This window comes from Palaemon carinicauda, chromosome 45, assembly GCF_036898095.1.
Source record: "Palaemon carinicauda isolate YSFRI2023 chromosome 45, ASM3689809v2, whole genome shotgun sequence".
Classification (NCBI taxonomy): domain Eukaryota; kingdom Metazoa; phylum Arthropoda; class Malacostraca; order Decapoda; family Palaemonidae; genus Palaemon; species Palaemon carinicauda.
Window position 1 is genome coordinate 27,042,171 of NC_090769.1, and position 24,716 is coordinate 27,066,886.

The 24,716-nt window shown below is 44.7% G+C and overlaps 1 protein-coding gene across 4 annotated transcripts in view; it reads right to left on the minus strand.

Annotated features, from left to right (window-relative positions):
* The window catches only part of LOC137634979 (uncharacterized), a 205,253-nt gene that overhangs the window by 46,436 nt on the left and 134,101 nt on the right, over positions 1–24,716 (minus strand). For all 4 annotated transcript variants that reach the window (XM_068367575.1, XM_068367578.1, XM_068367577.1 and 1 more), the window contains exons 7-8: positions 17,182–17,304; positions 16,156–16,377 (exon numbers count right to left, since the gene is read on the minus strand). In XM_068367575.1, the coding sequence (XP_068223676.1) occupies positions 16,156–16,377; positions 17,182–17,304 (345 nt within the window). The remainder of the gene's footprint in view (positions 1–16,155; positions 16,378–17,181; positions 17,305–24,716) is intronic.

Here is a 24,716-nt window from a genome sequence, read left to right on the forward strand (position 1 = left end):
AGAGACCATGAAGTTCGCTGACTCGCTTGGCTGAGGCCAAAGCTAACAGAAACACCGTCTTCCAGGTTAGGTGGCGATCTGATGCCTGGCGTAATGGTTCATAGGGAGGTCTCTTAAGAGACCTGAGAACTCGAACCACGTTCCATGGGGGAGGTCTCACTTCCGACTGAGGCCAGGTAAGTTCAAAACTACGTATGAGTAGAGAAAGTTCTAGCGATGAGGAAATGTCCATTCCTTTCAGCCTGAAGGAGAGACTTAAGGCTGAGCGATAGCCTTTCACTGCCGAGACTGAAAGGCGCATTTCTTCATGTAAATACACGAGGAACTCCGCTATTGTTGGAATAGTGGCATTGGGCATTGAGTGGAGAGATACCCCTTCCACGGCACCAACCACTTTGCCTGGTAGACTGCTGCTGAAGACTTTCGCAGGTGTCCAGACATCCTGATCGCAACTTGTTGCGAAAATCCTCTCTCAGAGAGGAGATGCTGGATAGTCTCCAGGCGTGAAGCCATAGTGAACCTACGGCTTTGTGGAAGATGTTGGCATGTGGTTGTTTGACTAGATTGTGTCGTAGAGGGATTTCTCTTGGTGGCTCCGTTAGGAGTTGCAGAAGGTCCGGGAACCATTCTGCGTGATGCCATAGCGGAGCTATGAGGGTCATTGAAAGATGGACCGATGTTCTGGTCTTGTTGAGTACCCTCCTCATCAGACAGAACGGGGGAAAGGCGTAAACGTTGATGTTGTCCCACCGTTGTTGGAAAGCATCTTGCCAGAGAGCCTTGGGGTCTGGGACTGGGGAACAGTACATCAGGAGCCTGAAGTTCAGGGCCGTTGCGAAGAGGTCCACAGTCGGAGAATCCCACAAAGTCAGGACTGTTGGCTACTTGATAAACCAAAGACCACTCGTTATTCACTATCTGAGATGCTCTGCTCAGGTTGTCGACGAGCACATTCCTTTTGCCCGGTATAAAGCGTGCCGATAGTGGAATCGAGTGGATTTAGGCCCATCTCAGTATCTCTACTGCTAGATGGGATAGTTGCTGAGAAAAAGTACCTCCTTGTTTGTTGATGTAGGCCACTACTGTGGTGTTGTCACTCATCATCACCACAGAGTGACTTGCCAGGTACTGTTGGAACTATTGAAGGGCCAGAAAGACAGCCTTCATCTCTAAGAGATTTATGTGGAGGTACTTTTCTGAATCTGACCAGAGGCCTGAGGTCGTGTGGTGCAGCACGTGCCCCCCCCCCCCCTTTTTTTTTGAAGCATCCGAAAACAGCATAAAATCCGGGGGAGGACGAGAAGATCCACTCCTTTTCGCAGGTTCTTGTCTGACACCTACCACTGGAGATCCGTCAGTTCCACAGGTCCCATGGGGATCTGGATGTCCGGGGAGTTGTACGCTTCATTCCACTGGGACTTAAGTTGCCACTGGAGGGATTTCATCCTGAGGCGACCATTGGGAACTAGATGGGCCAGCGATGAAAGGTGACCGAGGAGACATAACCATGATTGGGCTGGAAGTTCTTCTCGTCTGAGAAAAGGTCTTGCGACCTTCCTCAGCTTTGCTATCCTGTCGTCTGATGGGAAGGCTTTGTGGAGAGTGGTGTCTATAATCACGCCTAGGTATAACAGTCTTTGAGTGGGAAGCAGTGAAGACTTCTCGAGATTTACCATGATCCCCAGATCTTGGCAAAGTCTCAGAAGTTTGTCTCAGTGTTGAAGAAGGGTTGACACCGAGACTGCTAGGATAAACCAGTCGTCCAGATAACGGAGGAGACGGATGCCAATGCTGTGTGCCCAAGATGATACTAGGGTGAACACTCTGGTGAAGACTTGTGGTGCTGTGGAGAGATCGAAGCACAGCACCTTGAACTGGTACTTTCTGTTGTCTAGGCTGAATCTTAAATACTTCCTTGAAGACGGATGGACTGGGATCTGGAAGTATGCGTCCTTTGGGTCCAGTGTGCACATGAAGTCTTGCGGTCTTACTGCTAATCTGACCGTGTCAGCCGTCTCCATGCTGAATGGAGTTTGTTGACAAACTTGTTCAGAGCTGAGAGGTCGATGACTGGTCTGCAGCCTCCAGACGCCTTCTTTACAAGAAAGAGTCGACTAAAGAAGCCTGGAGATCCGTCGAGGACCTCTTGGAGAGTGCCCTTCTTCAACAGGGTCTGGACTTCTGCCCGAAGGGCTTGCCCTCTTGCCGATCCCATGGAAAGGGAGTTCAATGACACTGGATTCGTCATCAGGGGAGGTAGAGATGTTATGAACAGGACGCGATATCCTAGACTGATCACGGAGATTGTCCAGGAATCGGCCCCGAGTTGCTTCCACCTGTTTGAGCAACTTTGTAGGCATCCCCCCACTGGTGGACATACAGGGTGACTGCCTATCCTAGCGTTTGCAGCCTCGGCTGCTCCCTCTAGGATTTTTGCCTCCCCTGGAGGACTTTTTGCCTTTCCTTTCTTTGACAGGAAAGGGCTTTGACACCGAGGTCTTCGCTGCTATTGGCGTCTCAGTGGTCTTGACTGGACGGGACTGCTGTGGTTCTGGAGGCTTATAGGGCTTGGATGTTAAAGCCCTATGAAGGAGGGAGTCTTGATGAGATTTCCTCCTCATCTCAGCGGCATGTTCCATATCCTTAGGCTTGAACAAGACGGATCCCTCTAGGGAGGAATGTCTGAGCCTATTGATCTCGGTGCTAGGGAACTTCTGATGGAATGTCTCAGCTACTGCATCCCGACGTTTCAGGATGGTATTTGCCCACAAGTTCGAGACTTGGTGGGCCAGAAACTCGATCGTGCGAGTACCTGAGAGAAGAAAGGTTTCCATAGCTTTCCTGGTACGTTTTTTGGAGAAATCCTCAGAACGTATCAGGATACCTAAAGTCCCCAACCTTCGTGGCTTGCATAGCACACTTTGCAACGTTCTCCTGGTTGAGGATATCGACTGCCGAGAACAAGACCTGCCGGTTGGAGTCTCTCAAGAGGGACTCCCCTGGTTAGCTCTTCCAGCGAGTGGTGAAGAGGAAGAGCTAAACAAGGCTCCTCAAGGATCTCGAAGTACCTCCTCTGCTGTATGCGAGGAGGTGGGAGGAGCTTGTTGGTGGCACCGGAAGGGTTGGAGGAGGACATCTCGGAGAGCTGTAGTGAGATCTTGTCCCTAGTACTCTTAGCCCCTTGAGACCAGGGCAGTACTGGACTGGTCTTGGAGGGTTTCTGGGTACCAGAGATACAGTCCAAGACTGTGTCCTTGCCCTCTCGATGAGGGATCTCTGGGTCGGAAAACCCGTTGAGAGCCCTCATTAGAGTCAAAACTTGCCAAAACGCATGTTCTGACTCTTGCCGGTCTCCTCCTGCTGTAGGACTTACAGCGAAGTCTCCTTCTATCCCCAAAGGCTCTTCTTGGGTAGAGTCGCGAACATTCCCTAGTCCTAGTAGAGGACTTCAGCAATGTTTTGGAATCCTTAGATTCCTTCCTGGGAAGGATGTAGGACTCCAACATTGACGAGGGTGGCATGTTCTTTTCAATCCCAGACTGAGTAGACCCCTCGGCGCGAGGAGAGGTTTCCCCCATTAGTGCGATGGGGGAAAGTCTCTCTTCGCTTGATTCCCTTGGGGACGGGAAATCTTCGTCCGAAAGGGAAGGAGAGGCAGTCTGAGGAAAAGAAGGAACCTGCCTCGAAGGTCTGCGTGGAATCAGTTTCACCCTTGGGGAAGTGACCGCGTCTGGAACTCCTCTTTTTTCTTCAAAGGGGTAGAAGAAGCCATGGTTCTGTGTCCCAATTCAGAGAAGACAGGCTTGAAAGCCTGCGTTACGGCTCTGATCAGTGCACCGAACCAGGGCTGTTGGCTGACAGATGCGCTGTCAGACATACCCATTGGTGGGTTCGCCTGTGGTGGCTTTGCGATCTTGGACCCCTCTAAATGTTTCCCTTCTCCCAGAATGTGCGGTGGTATGCGCTTGCAGAGAGGGGAATGAAGCGATGGTGACCTTGCTGTGCGTAGTTCAGTAGTCTCGAGCGCGGGTGGATACTGACGCTAGCGCGAGGGAGAATAATGGCACTCGCGCGCGGGACACTGTTGGCGCATGGACGCGGGCGAGCGTGCGGGATTGTTGGCGCGCGTGCGTGCGGGAGAGTATTCTTGGGTGCGCAGGATTAATACGTTGAGTGCACGGGCGCACAGGAGTTCGCGTGCATGAGAAACATCCCTAGCGCGCGGGCGCGCGAGAATGTTGGCGCGCATCCTTTGGAGAGGATGGGAGAGCGCGCGTATCCTTGCGGATGCGTGCGGGAGAAGGCTGGCGCGCAGGTGACCGCTGGCGCGATGGTACTGGTTGGCGCGTGGGAGAAGCCAGCATTGCTGACTTCCCAGAAGTACAGTATTACTTTCAGTAGATCGTTGGCGTGCAGGTTTTTCCTGGTGCGTATGATGATGCGGAGCATGGCGCGCAGGAGAGTTGGATGTTGGGCACGTATGCGCGCGGGCAGGAGACTGATGGTGCGCAGGAGGTTGATGGGGCGCAGGTGAGTGTTGGCGCGCAGCTGGGCGCGGCCGCATAGGAGCATGTTGGCACGTAAGTGCAGGGCGCGCAGGCAAGACCTGGCGCACAGGAGAACGTGTGCGCATATGCGCATGAGGGCGCGCATAGTGCGTGATGGAGCTATGCTCCTGTTGGCGCATACGCCCTTGATGCCCTGTGTTAGGGTTTAGTGATAGGGCCTGACGAGCTACTAAGGAGCGTTCGTCAGGTCTCACTGGCGCGCAATAGCGTGCTTAGGTGGAGCCTTGTAAGGCCCATGTAGAAATGGTGACGGCAGGTCGGCAGGTCTGTCGGATGGAAGGTCGACGTGTCCTTTAAAAGGACGACCTTCCACCGAAGGAGATCGCGAACAATCTGCAGAAAGGTCCAGGACCAGTGCAGGAGCAGTGATAGATGATTGGTCTCGAGGCTCCTCTGCAGTGGACTGCATCGAAGATGTTGAACCAAAGAGGCGCCTCCTCACCGTAGGTGAAGGAAGGCCTCTAAGGCGAAGAGGAAGGCGAGCCTTCCGACGAATGCGCCCTCTTGGGGCCATTGGATCAGCAAGCTGACCTTCTGCAGTCCTCCGAAGAGGAGTCTCTGTAAGTGAACTCCCCCGAGGGGGAGAAACACTAGCAGGAGAGACTACGGGAGAAACTAAGCCGTCAGCTACTGTAGAGTTTGGAGAGGCAGAGGTGATGGGTGATACCGCATTGGATACCTCTGACACCACAACGTCGACAAGAGACAGAGGATCAACCTCTGACGGTGATGACGATTGCTTGACAGCGGCACCCAATCGGACGTAGTTAAGCAAAACTTCCTTGGAGGGCGAAACCGTAAGCCCCAAGGAGGACCAAAGCTGAAATAAGGAGGTTAGTGACATATCCTCCCCCGGGGGGAGAGGTGGAGCTGCTTCGCTAGGGGAAGCAACATCATCTCTCGAGTTATGAGGTTGGTAAACAATACATCGGTCTACGCCACCACTCGACGGTCTCTCGAAAGAGATCGACCGAGTGGGAGCTTCGGAGGAGGTTTGGGCAGCGGAAGAAGAGGCCTTGGGTTTTTCTCCTTTCAAAGAAACTTTCGAAGAAGAAATATCCCGTTTGGACTTCTGTCGTCGTGAAAACCTCTCCCACTGGGAGGTAGACCACTCCCTACACTCACTACACCTGTTGTTGCTATCACACCGTTGGCATGAATGTTCCACAGGGGCGGTCGGGAAACCCAGGGCAGGTGCGCATGATTGCAGAGGCCAACTTCACATATACAGAACTAGAAAAGAAAAGACAAAAGTATTAAATGGCTGCCAAATGACGGCGAGGATGAGAGGGGACACGTCCAACCACCATGTGAGCTGAGAGCAAAGTGAGCTCAAGCACAGGTGTGAGAGGGGGGGAGAGTGGCAAACTACCCTCCCCTACCCCCGCTAACTAGCGGTGTGAGTAGTAAACCCTCGTTAAAAATTAATGGCTTGTCATTTCCGCTATGCCAAAAGTAATACTGTACCCCTATTAAATAGCTTGGTTTGTATTCCAGTTACGGAACAAATGAAATTTTAATAAAAAATGTTATTTTCATTAGTAAAATAAATTTTTGAATATACTTACCCGATAATCATGTAGCTGTCAACTCCGTTGCCCGACAGAATTCTACGGGAGGGATACGCCAGCTATCACTATACTAGAAGGGGGTGTACTCACCAGCGCCACCTGTGGCCAGGTACTGCAGTACTTCTTGTTGACACCACCTCACTTTTTCCTCGGTCCACTGGTTCTCTATGGGGAGGAAGGGTGGGTCAATTAAATCATGATTATCGGGTAAGTATATTCAAAAATTTATTTTACTAATGAAAATAACATTTTTCAATATTAACCCTGGATAGGTACGGTCCTCGGACACCCCTTTAAGGGTATACTCGGACGCGAACGACCCCGACGCCAAAAAAAATTCTTGAAAAATCAGTTTTTGCAGTAACCTCCTTTTTTCTTTTGCCAAAAAAAACTTCAATGAATGCTTAAAACAACTGTAAAGATAAATACTACTCATCTGCAGAAAAACTATTTATTATAAATATTTTAAAAAATTAAGTAGAAAAAAAAAAGACCTGACATAAAAATTCATAAAAAAAAAGTTTATACATATATACACAAATCCTTTTAGGAATTGATTCTTGAATGTTTAGGACACATCTTGATGTATTTTGGATGAAGTCAGACCCATGGAGGTGAAGATCTGAAATGAGAAAAAAAGGGTAACTTTTTTTGGCCAAAAAAAATTGTCCAAATTTCATGAATTTTTTTGGGTACCCAAATGAAATAGGAAGTGGCTAATTTTTTTAGGGAATAAACATATGTTATCCTAAAATAGAAGTATGTAAAAAAATCTTCATTATTTTGTAAATTACATTTATATCAGGGGCCATATCTAAAGGTAATTTTTTGAGTACTTGGAAATTTCGTAAAAAAATACATATATTTAATATATAATATGATATTTATGCAGGTAAAAATATACCAAAATATCACAAATTCTATAGGGAACAAGAATATATATAGATAGGGCAGCTTACGCTTCGGATATGTCCACAAAATGGCCGCCAACCACACTGACTCAGACTCCCTAATCTGCCACTTGAAATGTAGGAAGGGTATGTCAATTTCAAGGTGTTATTTACTAATCTAATTATTATTGGATATGCATAAAAATTGTATGGTGGGTTGCTGGATAATTGTCGATTATTTTACGACTATAAAATTAAAATTCTGACCCAAAAAATTTTTTTTGAAGGGAAATAAAATCGAAAAAAAAATGTAAAACAATATTTTAGCTAAAAAAATTTGATGATATTCAATCAAAAAAAAAGTAAACAAAATTTTCCGACAAATAAACATCTAGAGGAATCATTACTCTGTGATAGTTCCTTAGTACGTAGTAATTTTGAAAGAATTGGGAAAAAACGAAAAAATTGCAATCACCGGAAAATCGAACACATACCTATATATACGCCATATCTGGCTAAAAAAAAGATAGGCATGGGTAGCCAGATCATCTAGAAACACTTTCCAACACTATAAAAATATAAGTTTTGCGACACTACTTGCCAATTCCTTACGGTAACATGACTAAGCAAAAAAATGCAAAACAAATAAAAAGGGGCACTCGTGGAAAAATGGCCATTCTAATATACGGCATTTCAGAAAAAAAAAATTTCAGCCACGTGCTAGGCAAACCATCAAGGCATATTTTCCGACAAATAAACATATAAATGAAATATTACTCTGTGATAGTTCCTTAGTACGTAGTAATTTTGAAAGAAATGGGAAAAAACGAAAAAATGGCAATCACAGGAAAATCGAATACATACTTATATATACGCCATATCTGGCTAAAAAAAAATAGGCATGGGTAGCCAGATCATCTAGAAACACTTTCTAACACTATAAAAATATAAGTTTTGCGACACTACTTGCCAATTCCTTACGGTAACATGACTAAGCAAAAATATGCAAAACAAATAAAAAGGGGCACTCGCGGAAAAATGCCCAACATTCTAATATACGGCATCTCAGATAAAAAAAAAAAGACATGCACGTGTTAGCCCAACCATCAAGGCACACTTTCTAACACATAAACATGAAAAAAAAATCAATAATATACGGCAATTCCTTACTACGTAGTAAATTTTTACAAATATTGAAAAAAAAACAGAAATTGGCAACCGCAGTTAAATACCCAATATACCAATAACTACGTCGTATCTGACAAAAACAAAATCACGCATTGGTAGCCAGATCATCTAGACACACTTTCCAACATTAAAAAAGCAAAAGTTTTACGACACTATTTCGCAATATCTTACGGAAAAATGACTTGGCAAAAAAATTAAAAAAAAATAAAAAGGGACACTCGCGGTAAAATGCCCGACATTCTAATATACGACATCTCAGATGAAAAAAAGACATGCACGTGTTAGCCCAACCATCAAGGCACACTTTCTAACACATAAACATGAAAAAAAAAATGAATAATATACGGCAATTCCTTACTACGTAGTAATTTTTACAAATATTGAAAAAAAAAACAGAAATTGGTAACCGCAGTTAAATACCCAATATACCAATAACTACGTCGTATCTGACAAAAACAAAGTCATGCATTGGTAGCCAGATCATCTAGACACACTTTCCAACACTAAACAAGCAAAAGTTTTACGACACTATTTGGCAATATCTTACGGAAAAATGACTTGGCAAAAAAGTGAAAAAAAATGAAAAAGGGGCACTCGCGGTAAAATGGTCCTCGTGGTGATGAACGACATTTTAACTAAAAAAAAAAACATGCACATGGTAGCCAAACAATCCACCAAGACTTTCCACAACTGATAACCTATACAAGTTGCACCATTCTACGACAATTTCATAATACGTAATAACTTTGATAATTATGCAAACTACCTCAGAAGGGTAAACTCGGACGCGAACGACCCCGACGCGTCTCAGAAATCGGGGAAGGAGTACAGCTACAGCAATGCACATCTGGACACTACTAGAGCGTGTAGGGGAGACACCTCCTGCAGGTCGATCACCCACAAATTCCGTCACAGGGGTGAGTCACGTAAGAAAAACCGGTTTTTTTTTGACGCTCGGGGTCGCAAACGACCCACCGTACCTATCCAGGGTTAAACTTACCCGATAATCATGTAGCTGATTCACACCCAGGGGGGTGGGTGAAAACAAGTGTACATGACTAAAGGATAGCTAAGTATCCCGTATTTCATATAATCAGTTATTTCAGAATAACAATGAAATAATAAGTACCTGGTAAGGAAGTCGACTTGAACCGTTACTCTGCCTTTATTAAGTTCGTCTTCCTTACTGAGCGCAGCGTTCCTCTTAGGAGGCTGAATCAACTCTAAGGTGCTAAAGTATACAGGGCTGCAACCCATACTAAAGGACCTCTACACAACCTCTAACCCAGGCGCTTCTCAAGAATGAATTGACCACCCGCCAAATCAAAAAGGATGCGGAAGGCTTCTTAGCCTACCGTAACAACCCAAAAAACAACAATAAAAGCATTCAAGAGAAAGGTTAAAAAAAAGGTTATGGGATTAAGGGAATGTAGTGGCTGAGCCCTCACCTACTACTGCACTCGCTGCTACGAATGGTCCCAGGGTGTAGCAGTTCTCGTAAAGAGACTGGACATCTTTAAGATAAAATGATGCAAACACTGACTTGCTCCTCCAATAAGTTGCATCCATAATGCTCTGCAGAGAACGGTTCTTATTAAAGGCCATCGAAGTGGCTACGGCTCTCACTTCGTGGGTCCTTACCTTCAGCAAAGCAAGGTCTTCATCCTTCATGTGAGAATGGGCTTCTCTAATCAGAAGCCTTATATAATACGAAACTCCGTTTTTGGACATGGGCATCGAAGGTTTCTTGATTGCACACCATAAAGCTTCTGACTGTCCTCGTATAGGTTTTGACCTATTAAGATAATATTTCAGAGCTCTGACAGGGCAAAGAACTCTTTCTAGCTCGTTACCTACCATGTTGGAAAGGCTAGGAATTTCAAACGATCTAGGCCAAGGACGTGAAGGAAGTTCATTCTTAGCTAAAAATCCGAGCTGTAAAGAACAAGTTGTAGATTCGGATGTGAACCCAATGTTCTTGCTGAAGGCATGAACCTCACTGACTCTTTTAGCTGTTGCAAGGCATACGAGGAAAAGAGTCTTGAGGGTAAGGTCCTTGAAGGAAGCTGACTGGAGAGGTTCGAACCTAGGAGACATAAGGAACCTTAAGACTACGTCTAGATTCCAGCCTGGAGTGGGTAAACGACGTTCTTTAGAAGTCTCAAAAGACTTAAGGATGTCTTGAAGGTCCTTGTTGGAAGAAAGGTCCAAACCTCTGTGGCGGAGAACTGAAGCCAACATACTTCTGTACCCTTTAATCGTAGGAGCCGAAAGGGATCTCTCATTCCTTAGATGTAAAAGGAAGTCAGCTATTTGGGTTACAGAGGTATTGGTGGAGGAAACTGCATTGGCTCTACACCAGCTTCGGAAGACTTCCCACTTGGATTGGTAGACTCTACGAGTGGATACCCTCCTTGCTCTGGCAATCGCACTGGCTGCCTCCTTCGAAAAGCCTCTAGCTCTAGCGAATCTTTCGACAGTCTGAAGGCAGTCAGACGAAGAGCGTGGAGGTTTGGGTGCACCTTGTCTACGTGAGGTTGACGTAGAAGGTCCACTCTTAGAGGGAGAGTCCTGGGGACGTCGACCAGCCATTGTAGTACCTCTGTGAACCATTCTCTTGCAGGCCAAAGGGGAGCAACCAGCGTCAGCCGTGTCCCTTCGTGCGAGACGAACTTCTGAATGACTCTGTTGATGATCTTGAACGGTGGGAATGCGTAAAGGTCGAGATGGGACCAATTCAGCAGAAAAGCATCCACATGAACTGCTGCTGGGTCTGGAACTGGGGAACAGTACAAAGGAAGCCTCTTGGTCATGGAGGTGGCAAACAGATCTATCGTAGGCTGACCCCACAAGGTCCAAAGTCTGTTGCACACGCTCTTGTGAAGGGTCCATTCCGTGGGGATGACTTGATCTTTTCTGCTTAGGCGATCTGCTGAGACGTTCATGTTGCCCTGAATGAACCTCGTTACTAGAGTGAGGTTTAGACTTCTTGACCAAATGAGGAGGTCCCTTGCTATCTCGTACAGGTTCCTCGAATGGGTCCCTCCCTGCTTGGAGATGTAAGCCAAGGCTGTGGTGTTGTCGGAGTTCACCTCCACCACCTTGCCTAGCAGGAGGGACTTGAAGTTCATTAGGGCCATATGAACTGCCAGTAGCTCCTTGCAGTTGATGTGGAGCGTTTCCTGTTCCCTGTTCCACGTTCCCGAGCATTCCTGTCCGTTCAAGGTCGCGCCCCAGCCCGAGTCTGAAGCATCCAAGAAGAGATGAAGATTGGGGGTCTGAATCGCTAACGATAGGCCCTCCTTGAGAAGGAGGTTGGTCTTCCACCACAAGAGAGTGGTCTTCATCTCTTTGGTGACCGGGATAGAGACTACTTCGAGCGCCAAATCCTTGTCCCAATGAGCTGCTAGATGGAATTGGAGAGGGCGGAGGTGGAGTCTCCCTAACTCGACGAACAGGGCTAATGATGACAGGGTCCCTGTGAGACTCATCCACTGTCTCACCGAGCAACTGTTCCTCTTCAGCATGCTCAGGATGCAATCTAGGGCTTGGCTTATCCTTGGGGCCGATGGAAAAGCCCGAAAATCCTGACTCCGAATCTCCATTCCCAGGTAAACTATGGATTGGGAGGGAATGAGCTGGGACTTTTCTAAGTTGACTAACAGACCCAGTTCCTTGATCAAGTCTAAAGTCCAGTTGAGACTCTCCAGACAGCGACGACTCGTGGAGGCTCTCAACAGCCAGTCGTCTAAATAAAGGGAGGCTCTGATGTCCGATAAGTGGAGGAATTTTGCAATATTCCTCATCAGATGCGTAAACACCATAGGAGCTGTGCTTAGGCCAAAACACAGGGCTTGGAATTGGTACACAACCTTTCCAAAAACGAATCTCAGGAAAGGTTGGGAGTCTGGATGAATAGGAACGTGAAAGTAAGCGTCTTTCAGATCCAACGAGACCATCCAGTCCTCCTGCCTGACCGCTGCTAGGACCGACTTCGTCGTCTCCATAGTGAACGTCTGCTTGGTGACATAAGCATTGAGCGCGCTGACGTCCAGCACCGGTCTCCAACCTCCTGTCTTCTTGGCCACCAGAAAGAGACGGTTGTAGAAGCCCGGGGATTGATGGTCCCGGACTATAACCACTGCCTTCTTCTGTAACAGGAGCGACACCTCCTGGTGCAACGCTAGCCTCTTGTCCTTTTCCTTGTAGTTGGGAGAAGTGGTCAGAGGGGGTTTGCGGCAGAATGGAATCCTGTAACCCTCCCTTAGCCACCTGACAGACTGGGCGTCTGCACCTCTCCTTTCCCAAGCTTGCCAGAAGGTCTTGAGTCTGGCTCATACTGCTGTCTGGAGAGGAGGAGAGTCAGTGTTTGCCTTTTGAAGTCTTGGGACCTTTCCTAGACCTGCTCCTGGAAGAGTCTGGACGGGAGCTTCCTCGGCTGGGGGCTCTGCCACGAAAGGGCGGAATAAACCTTGTAGCAGGAGTATCAGCCACTGGGGTGCGGTAAGTCCTGGGAACTGAGGGAGCAACCTTAGTCTTACGAGCTGAAGAGGCCACAAGATCATGAGTGTCCTTCTGAATCAGGGCCGCAGACAAATCCTTGATAAGCTCTTCGGGAAACAAGAACTTAGAAAGCGGAGCAAAAAGGAGTTGAGACCTTTGACAAGGTGTGATGCTGGAAGAAAGAAAGGTGCAAAGTTGCTCCCTTTTCTTAAGAACTCCTGACACAAACATTGAAGCAAGCTCGCCAGACCCATCCCGAATTGCTTTATCCATGCAGGACATTAAAAGCATGGCCGAGTCCTTGTCCGCAGGGGAGGTCTTCTTGCTCAGGGCCCCCAGGCACCAGTCTAGAAAATTGAACATCTCAAAGGCACGAAATACACCTTTTAGGAAGTGGTCTAAATCGGAGAAGGTCCAGCAAACCTTAGAGCGCCTCATTGCTGATCTACGAGGAGAGTCGACCAAACTTGAGAAGTCAGCCTGGGCAGAGGCAGGAACTCCCAAGCCTGGTTCCTCTCCTGTGGCATACCATACACCCGCCTTAGAAGTGAGCTTAGTAGGTGGGAACATAAAGGAAGTCTTCCCTAGTTGCTGTTTAGACTGCAACCACTCCCCTAATATTCTTAAAGCTCTCTTAGATGACCTAGCAAAGACGAGCTTAGTATAAGTTGACTTAACAGGTTGCATGCCCAGCGAAAACTCAGATGGAGGAGAGCGGGGGGTAGCAGAAACAAAATGGTCCGGGTATACCTCTCTGAAAAGAGCCAAGACCTTACGAAAGTCAATGGGTAGAGGAGAAGACTTGGGTTCTTCCACGTCTGATGAGGGATCCAGGTGCGCAGCTTCCTCCTCAGAAACCTCATCACCAGAGTGTAGCGAAGTGAGAGGTAATGTAACAGTGGTATGCTGAACAGCAGAATCTGAACAAGCGGGTGCATAAACGCTTGTGGTTTCATCCTCAAGTCTCTGTTGCTGAGTTAAAACCTGAGGTTCAGGCTGCAAAGACTGGTCAAGAAGAGTAGAGGGAGGTAGGCGCATGGGTTGAGGTGGCTGACTCCTAGCATGAGTCTTGTCTCAAGAGTTGCGCTTGCTGTAAGGGTTGCGGATGCGCAGTAGCAGGTTCCTGAGGAACGAGTTGAGGTTCCTGAGGTGTGAGCTGCGAGAGTTGAGGTAGCGGCTGCGCAGAACGCAGTTCTTGTCTCGCGGGTTGAGGTTCCTGAGGTGCTAGCCTAAGGAGTTGAGGCTCTCGCCTTGAGGAGGGTTGAGGTCGCTGCAGCGAGTGCTGAGGTGGCTGCCTCATGGATGGAAGAGGTTGTCGTACCTCAAGAGATTGTTGCCTCGCTGGTGGAACCGCAAGCGGAAGCGGAGGAAGTAAGGCATAAGACTCCTGCTCCCATTGCTGAGGTTGCCTTAAGGAAGGCGGAGGTTGCTGCACACCGCTGGTAACTGGCAACTCAGTACGCGGTAAGGTATCCTGAGGAACCTCAACATCGTACGCCTGGCAGACTGGACTGCGGTGAGGTGGAGCGATCGCAGGAGGAGGTGTAACCTTCTCAGCCTGACACTCACGCATTAAGACCGCAAGCTGTGACTGCATGGACTGCAGCAAAGTCATCTTGGGGTCGACAGACGCTAAGGTCTGCTGAGGCAAAGCCTTAACAGAAGATGAGGTCTGTTGCGGCATCACCTTACCTCTCTTAGGAGGTGTGCAGTCACCTGATGACTGCGGAGAGTCAGAGCTAATCCAATGACTGCAACCAGGTTGTAGAGCTCTTGAGGTCTGGACTTTGCGTTTGAGAGGTCTTGAGACCTGAGTCCAGCGTTTTCTCCCTGACATTTCTTCTGCAGACGAGTAAAAGACGGGCTCAATCGTCTGCGGGTGGGAGTGACGGTCTCTGTAAGACACGCCCGCAACCACCGAGGATACTTCTGTGCGCCGATCAAGGCCTGCCGAACCCTTTTGCCCTTTGACATTGCTTCTCCCCTGGGCTTGGGAGCTTGCAAGAGGTCCCGGACTGGGAGGACGACTGGCACGCACAGAAGTACCCTCACGCACCACACTGACACTGACACTAGCACTTGGCACCGCACTGACACTAGCACTTGGCACCGCACTGGCACTATCACCTCCCACTGCACTTTTGACCTTAAGTTCTTTGACTTCTGCCATAAGAGACTTATGGTCACTAACCACCGATTCCACTTTGTCACCTAAAGCCTGAATGGCACGCAAAACATCGGACATATCAGGTTGAGCACAAATAGAAGGTTCGGGGGTAGCCACTACAGGGGGAGGAAAAGGTTGAGGATCATGAGGTGAGGAAAAAAGTGAAGAGCGAGAAGAACTCCTCCTAACTCTCTCTCTCTCTCTAACTTGGTTGAATATTTCAGGAATCGAACAAATTCAAGTTCCGAAAGTCCGGCGCATTCCTCACATCGATCTTCCAACTGACAGGGTCTTTCCCTACAGTCAGAACAAGCGGTGTGAGGATCAACCGAGGCCTTCGGAACACGCCTATTACAAGACCTACATCGTCTATGGGGTGGGGCTTGTGAAAGGTCAGACATCTTGAATCAAAGAGTTAGTCAAGGGGGATTCCAAATTAAGTAAAAAGATCGTTAACCATTAATCAAAACCAAATAAAAGCTATCTAAGTTATTTAGAAAAGTTTCCAGTATAGCAAAAGCTGAAATCTTAGAGAAATACTTCACCAAAAACCGTGAACAATACTCCAAAATCATAAGCGTATCCCAGAATGTCTTGCCGGAAGCACGACAGAGGACAAAGTGAGGTGGTGTCAACAAGAAGTACTGCAGTACCTGGCCACAGGTGGCGCTGGTGAGTACACCCCCTTCTAGTATAGTGATAGCTGGCGTATCCCTCCCGTAGAATTCTGTCGGGCAACGGAGTTGACAGCTACATGATTATCGGGTAAGTTTAATATTGAAAAAAATCTATTGTTGCATACTTACCTGGTTTCACCTTGCTTCATCACTGAAGCCTCCTCTTTACGACTTCTTAACATTAAATAAATAAAATAATTCTCACTCTTTCCCCCTATAGTACATTACAGTTAGCAATGCCATCTGTGGCACTCTATGGTAAATAAGATAAGATTTGTAATGCATTCTATTTGAAGTCTAATAAGAACCCAAAAAGCCCTTGACATCTCTAAGTAATGAAGTGCAAAGCAAACTAGATGTTCCTTAATGAAGTCACGAAAGTCTGCAAAAATTACTCGAGCATTAAAATCATCTAAAGAATTATACAATAGCAGACATCACAGAATAAAAGTTTTGTTCGATGTATACAAACAATGTGCATATATAGTATTTAGAAGCCATATTTATCTAAAATTATACAATAAGGGGTTTATTAGAAAGAATTTAATACATTGCCAATCCAATCAAACAACAAAAATTGGGGAAAATTACCTCTTGTTTATTCTGATCCTTCAACTTTAATAATTCCTTGGTGAGGCTGCTACGTAACTGACGGTGATTTTCTTTTTCCTGTATAAGCCTGGATGTTGATTCATGAAGCTGGGTTTTAAGAGAAATTATTTCCTGGTCCCATGATTTGCACAAATCTTGATTCATATAACACTTTTGCAGTTCTTTCTCCATCTGAGATGTAGAGTCCTTAATCTTTTCATTCTAAAATTTAAAGAATTAAAAACATTTCAATTTAAAATCTATTCTAATTTAAAATTCTATTCGACATCAAATAAACTATTCAGGTGGGGAAACTTATCATCGAGGAGGTTTTACGAAAATGATAATGCAAATATTTATCATGATAACATTAAGGTTTCTTGAGGACCACAACAATACTCAAATCAAATTTAAGAAGATATTTTATGATATAAATCTAACAACGATTCATTAGATAATAACCCACCACTCTCATGACCAGGTAATGGAAAAACCAGCTTAAATGAAGACTGGGACTCGTACCCATCTGTCTAGCCTATAATGACCTATAATGTCTTGAGTGGTAGACAGATAGTATTCAGTTGAAGTTAATGTACATAGCAATGGTATCTTAGGGTAAAATAAACCTGGTTCTAGTTTGACAGAGAGGGAGCTTGGACATTGATCATATGTTAGATGCTCAGTCTCTAGAGTATTGTCCTGCTAGGGCATTGTTAGTGCCTCTTGCCTCTGCCATACATGAGTGACATTTAATCCTTTAAATAGGGTTAGACCCTGCAAACATACAGTTTACATATTGTTAGCTCAAAACTTTACTATACCTTAAACTTCTTACGGGCTTTTCTAAAGTTTTTAATTGAAAACTCATTCGCTTAATGAACATAAACTATCAATAACCTGGATTCTACGAATTAATGATGAAATGTTCAAATCCACAGCCATATTTCTAGAAATTATTGAATATCTTAGTCAATGCTTTCATAAACCTGTTATCCACTCTAAAACCCTTTTCAAGTTAAAACTTACCTCCAATGACATTTTTATAAGTTCTTCTTTTAGAGTATCAGTAACTTTCTTGTGAAAATTATGCTCTTGATCAAATTTCAATTTCATCTCATCCATCATTCTCTGTTCTGATTTTCTGGACTCCTACAAAAGAAAGATGAAAATAGAAATGACAAATGCATTACTAAAATTATTACTCTATTCTATAAACTACATATACAAAGCCATTAAAAACACTGTTCTAATACTCACAAATAAAGATATATTTAACTTAAACATAAAAACTTTAAAAAAAGAAGATACCTAAATACTTCATAAATCTGTATAAGCGAACATATATCATTGCTAATACAATAAGTCCTTTGATAGTTCAACCTTTTTTGGCATAATTCATTTACAATTGTCTTATTTTGTATCTTTTCATAAATCTTAAACATTGCTTTACAAAATATCAATAAGATCATCCACTATAATTGGCAGCAGGCCTCATGCACTCCTTCAGTTTCATGTAGAAAATAATTTTGCATCTTAAGTATGGTTACAAAAAGAGCAGCATTGATTAGACTAAAATGTACAGTAAGTAAGAATTTTGTTCACAAATTTTTTTTTGTCTTAAAAATCAATTTGCTTTAAGTAATTTTTATTTTTCCTGACTATACAACCCTGAGACACTGGAGCAACAAGCATTTTGTGCCCCTGTGACGACTTACACCAAAACTTTGGGCTCGCCATATCCCGCTGCCAGAACTATTTATGCTAGCACAGATGTCACTCCATAAGCCTCAACAGTCATTTGGGTCTTAGGGGGGAACCACCGGGGTCCATGACATTGGGGATACCAACAAGGATTTCACCAGTGACATCACCAGGTGGTACACTGGCACTGGGTTACTGGGGAGAGGTAGCTTCAACTACCAGCTCCCTCAACAAAGTCATAGGGGGCCTACCTGAAAGACCCAATGAAGCCCAAAACTCAGGTTAAACTCATCAGCAGTCTGCAAGACAGGTGAAATTTCCAGTTTCCAAAGGGGTGCAATACTCATCAGCAGTCTGCAAGACAGGTGAAATTTCCAGTTTCCAAAGGGGTGCAATACTCATCAGCAGTCTGCAAGACATGTGAAATTTCCAGTTTCCAAAGGGGTGCAATAAACACTGGGGCTTCCCCAGAACACCCAATCCTGAAAAGCCCGCCGATGCAGATCTGAGGGATACTTGTACCTCGCATATACTCCCCCAGGGACTTGACCAGGAGCTCATTCACAGGGGAGTTGGGAAAAGACGCACCCAGAGAGGAGAGCGAATCATAGATAGAATTCTTTGGTGTTTTCTTGGGCATTGCCAATACAGACAAAAGCAAAGGCTTTATTCCCTCCCTCCTCAGAGTGATCACCTGCTACACCACAGGAGGAAACAACCTGCACTCGGCATAAGGGGATGATTGCAAACGGTCATGCCTCCAACAAGACACACTGAGGGAGTGTGTATCTACAGCCTATTTACTCATAAAACGGTTTTAACATCGACCCTTCCCCTGCCAAAAATGAATCTCTTGCTTATTCACATCCATCATTAACAACCATAAGCATTCATTTCCTAAAAGAAAAAAAAATGAACATAACAAATTTGGAAATAATTTGTATTTTTCCTAACATAAAAACTGGAGCTATTTATAATAGGGTATTACTTTCGGCACAGCTGAAAGAAGAGCCATGATAATTTTAGTGAGGGATAACTACCCCATCCGCTAGTTAGCGGGTGGGGGGTGGGGTAGCCTGGCTACCCCGTTCACTCACACCTCTCGGTTGAGTAACCACTTTGCTTTATGGCAGGACTTCTCAGGGGACAGGGTGGCGGGCCAATTTGTATAAATAGCTCCAGGTTTGTATGTTAGGAAAAATACAAATTATTTCCAAATTTGTTATTTGTTCCCACACAGATACAAACCTTCGCTATTTATAATAGGGTGACTTACTCTTAGGAGGGAGGAAGTCCTCACCAACTGGCCTTGGACATGACCCGGGGTCCTCTCTATTTCGATCTGTGATCAATAGTAGAAGGGACCCTACCCTCATTAAAATCAAGTGCCGATATGAGGTAATGCACTAATAGCGGCCTGCAGAAGCTTGTGTGTGAGTGGAACTAACAGTGTGGCTTGTCTTTAACATAGGAACTCGAGTACAGAACCTATTGTTCTTAAAGACTTACCCAATACTTTTATATATTAAGGCTGGGAGAGAGCAAAGAACAGGTCTTCACTTGAGTACATTTATTTTCCAACTGACTTATACAGCTCAACATGTAAGTAGAATATACCAATTAGCACACTACTGAGTTACACCCTGGTCAATTACCACAACTACCAGTTATATATGATTAGGCTTAGTGGTAAACATACACAATACTCTTCCCTTCGTACAAGTAGCTTTTGCTTCGGAAATATGAAACAAAATAGACCAACTTAAAATATTAACAATATCAATGTAGAACAGACTAACTTAAAATATTAACTTTTCCCTCCACGCTAATAATTATTGCTTGACAACTTAGAAAAGACTAACTTAAAAGATTAACAACAATCACCGAATAGCAAAACAACATGAACAAAACAATAAACACTATTAAAATAATGTAAATAAAACAAAATGTCTTTCACTGAAAATAACTAAAATTACTGTTTTAGGCATTTGATCTGATGGCTTGACCACTTTGTGGCTATTTCACATATTTCTGAATACAGTGCTTTACATAGTCTTTCAAATAAGTTGGTACCTTCCTACTTCTTGTAGATCTCCTTGGCATAGAAGTAGTGTCTGGCATAGATAAATCTGTTAAGACTGCACTGTGATCAGAACTTCCGATAGACCTAGTTGTTGGGTACATTTAAGTGTCCTTCGCTGTTCTGAGCATTTATGACAGGCCTACCCACTGCTGGTTTACTAACCCCACTTCCAGCATGTATTTTTACGCTATCTGACAGTTCAGTGATTGCTTTATCCTCTTCAGCTTTATGTTTACTGTCCTCACCACACACATTGAACTGCGATGCATCCGCTGACATTTCAACTGGGTTCTCCCTGTATGCCGATCCGTCAACTCGACGCAGTTGGTCAATATGTCTTTTCTAGATGATGTCACCAACGGCAACATGATAGGAACATGGACTCAAACGTTCAGTCACAATCCCTGAAATTCAAGTTTCTTTTCTATTTCGATAGTTCCTGGCTAACACGGTATCTCCAATTGTAACTAGTCTCGTTGGTTTCTTGAATAAGTCACCAGATGATTGCTTTTGAATTCTTTCCGATGTGTTTGGACGCAGTAGGTCAAGACGTGTTTTCAACCGTCTACCCATCAATTCTGCCAGTGTGCGCTTGGTAGTGGTATGCGGGGTCGTGCAGTACGTGAGGAGAAAATCACAAAATTTTTTATTTAGCGAACTGTCTTTGCTATTACGTGCTTTCATGCCACCCTTGAATGCAGTCTTGAATGTTTTTACAAAGCGTTCTGCTTGACCATTTGTACTTGGATGATATGGTGCAGTGAAGATATGTTTGGTCCCATTGCTTTCAGTAAAAGCATGGAACTCAGCTGAAGTAAACTGTGGCCCATTGTCCGAGGTAAGTTCATCACAAACTCCATGTTGTGCGAAGATCTTTCTGATCACCTCTATTGTGCGCGTAGTGCTAGTTGACCTCATACGACAGACCTCTGACCACTTTGAATGTGCGTCCACCATTATGAACCACATTTCGCCTAAGAAAGGGACAGCAAAATCAATATGGACTCTTTTCCATGGTCCTGCCGACCATTTCCACGGATTTCCTTGAGCTACGAGCGGAACCGATTGCGTTTCTTGACATGCATAACATGACTGCACTGTTCATTCAATGTCTTGATCAATGTTGGACCACCACACGTGCATTCTTGCTAATCCTTTCATTCTCACAATCTCTGGATGACAACTGTGTAAATCGTTAAGAACCTGTCCTTGAAACTTTTTAGGAACAATAATACGAACTCCCCAGAGCAAACAACTATCTTCTACTGTGATCTCCTCACGACGGATATAGAATGGTTTGAGATCGTTACTGATATCTGCTGCATCTGGCCATCCCGTAGTGGTAAATAGCAATACTTTTGACAGCACAGGGTCATGTCTCACCTCTCTAGCAATGTGTTTAGCCAAAATCGGAAGCGCTTTAATTTGCGCAATGTTCAGTTCAGTTGCTTCAGATGTCCAATGTATAAATTCTTCTGCAAAACCTTCTACTGGTAACGGAAGCCGCGGCAATGCATCTGCATTGCAGTTTTGTTCTGACTTACGAATCTGAATGTCATAATCGTATGCAGCAAGCTGGATCGCCCATCTTTGTATTCTCGCAGCAGCCAATATGGGAATGCCTTTTTTCGGACTGAATATGAAACTCGGTGGTTTATTATCCGTGATCAGTGTGAATTTACGTCCAAATAGATACTGATGGAATCTGTGGATCCTAAAAATGATTGCTAGTCCTTCCCTTTCCAATTGGGAATAATTCGCCTCGGCTTTTGTTAATGTACGAGATGCATATGCTATGGGCTGTTCACCATCGTCTGTTAGATGCGAAAGAACAGCTCCGAGCCCTTTTGGGGATGCATCAACTGCTAGTGTCACTGGCTTTCTAGGGTCATAATGAACCAAAACACCACAGTCTTTAGTTAATAATTCTACAACTTTGGTGAACGCCTCTTCGCATTCCGACGACCAACTCCATTTCCGATCCTTCTTCAAAAGTTCGGATAAAGGTGCAGCTAAGGAGATAAGTTCGGTGCATATCGGCGGTAATGATTGATGAGTCCTAAGAACGACTGCATTTCTGCTCTATTTGTTGGGCGTGGTGCGTCTCTAACGGCTGCTGTGGTTTCCTCATCTATTCTCAGGCCTTCCTTGTCTACTACGAAACTCAGCCATTTCATGGATGGTCTGAAAAAGGCACACTTAGGCAGGTTACAACAGAGACTATTATCTTCAAGCCTCTGCAATATGTCATCTAGATTCTGCAAATGTTCTTGATCATTATGGCCAGTCACGCTGATATCATCCATATTGCATGCACATGCTACTCCTTGTAGGACTATGTCCATCACTGATTGAAATAGCTGAGATGCGCAAGATACTCCGAATGGTAATCGAGTATAGCGGAACAAACCCAGAGGGGTATTAATTGTCAGATACTTTCATGATTCTTCTGCCACTTCTATCTGTTTATATACGTTTGATAAGTCTACTTTTGAAAACATCATGCCTCCATTCAACTTATGGTATAGATCATCCATACGTGGCATTGGATATTCTGGATTTTCAAGGTACTTGTTCACTGTGACTTTAAAATCCCCACAAACCCTGATTGATCCATCGGCTTTCTTGACAGGAACAATGGGAGCGGCCCATTCACTGTATTCAACACGTTCCAGGATTCCCTCCCGTTCCTCTTTAAGAATTGCCTCCTTCACTTCATCTAGAATTGCATACGGAACTGGCCTTGCTTTGAAGAACACTGGTTTTCAGGTTTGATGCGCAGTTCAGCTTTAAAATTTACCGCTTTTCCCAGTTCTGATTTGAAAGCTGCCTCATGTTTTCTAAGAATTCTTTGTAACTGGTGGATATTCATTAAATGAATCAGTTCTGCTTGTTACAATGTTATTGATACACAATGCCTCCCAGTCTAATCGAATATGCGCTAACCAGTCCCTTCCGAATAGTGCTGGTCCATCACTGTGCACACCATAGAGTGGTAATCCTTTAATCCTTTGGCCCTGATACTGAACGTTAACATAACATATTCCTATTACTGGTACGTTGTCTCCAGTGATTGCTTTCAGAACCATGTTGCTAGGTTTTAGCTCCACATGCTTCTTTAAATGACTGCGATACATTCGTTTTGGTATCAAAGAAACTGCCGCACCAGTGTCTACTTCCATCTCAATTTGTTTTCCATTTAATGAGACAGCTACCATTATCTCAGGAGTTTTTGTACATCTTCCAGGCTGTTTTTGAACTTTTCCTATTGTTCCATTGGATATTTTGTTGCGAACGTTTCTAATTCGAACATGAATGATATCGGTATAATTAGATTCTGAACTTGAATCCGTGTCAGAAACAGTGACTGACTGTGCATGTTTCACCTTTGACGACGACTTCTCCTTTTTCCCATACTTGAAGTTCCGTTTGTCCTTCGGAGCATGATCCCAGGGAGCAGCCGTACATTTCTTTCGCAAATGTCTCCTTTTGTGCATATGCTACATCCTGTTTCTTTGTAAAAACAGCGATCAGGACGGTGGTTATTTCTGCCGCAACGCCAACATTCTCTTATTTGTTCGGACGTTGGTTTCACCACTTTAACTTCCTTGGATTCGGATGAATGGATGTTCTGTACTTGTTCCTCAGCCATTTCACAGCTCATTGCGATTTTGAATGCCTTTTCGAGTGTAAGGTCTGTTTCACTGAGTAGCTTCCGTTGAGCAACACGATTGCTAAGTCCTATCACAAACATGTCCCTTAAAACTTCATACAAAAAACCTTTGAATTCACATTTTTCTGCTAACTTCCTTTGTTCCGTGACAAACTGAGTGACAGATTCGCCATCTTGCTGTTTAAGTTGGTAGAATCTATATCTCTCAGCGATGATAATCGGCTTTGGTGTTAAATGCTCGGATATGAGTTTTGTCAGTTCCTGGAACGTCTTCTCAGCTGGTTTGTTTGGAACAAGCAGTGTCTTGATAAGTCCATAGGTCTTTGGCCCAGCGACTGTTAAAAATAAAGTTTTTTTCCTGTCATCTTCGATGTCATTTACAAGACAAAATTGGTCGAAACGTTCAATGTAATCATCAAAGACCTCTTCGGTTTGGTACTCAGTGATATTTCCAAGATACTGCGCCATTGGTAGTTTATCTTCGTCGCCACTTTTATATATTAAGGCTAGGAGAGAGCAAAGAACAGGTCTTCACTTGAGTACATTTATTTTCCAACTGACTTATACAGCTCAACATGTAAGTAGAATATACCAATTAGCACACTACTGAGTTACACCCTGGTCAATTACCACAACTACCAGTTATATATCATTAGGCTTAGTGGTAAACATACACAATAAATACCCTCCCTCTAAAAAGTATTGGGGACGTAACAAAGTATTCTTCTATACTTAGGAGGCACAAGGGAAATGGGTCTTACCTGCAGCGAGGTGAGGTCAGCTATGCTGAGGCTTGCGGAGCTGTTTTCTCCAGAGGGGAGAAGGTGAAAGGAAGAAAGGAGCCAGGCATTCTTACTCATTCACCCCAGACTAATCCAGGTAGCCTCAGCCCTCAACCCTCTGCTACTTGTCCATCAAAGAGCCTGAGGTGTTTAGAGCATTTGTTGTGCAACCACCACAGGACCAATGGAAAAGGTCTCCATGTTCTTGTGGGTTATGTCTTTGCAGGTAGTGGGCCGTGAAGGTCGATTGACGCTTCCACATGCCCACTTAAAAGTATCTGCACCACAGAGTAGTTTCTTGAACGCCAGGGACGTAGCAACG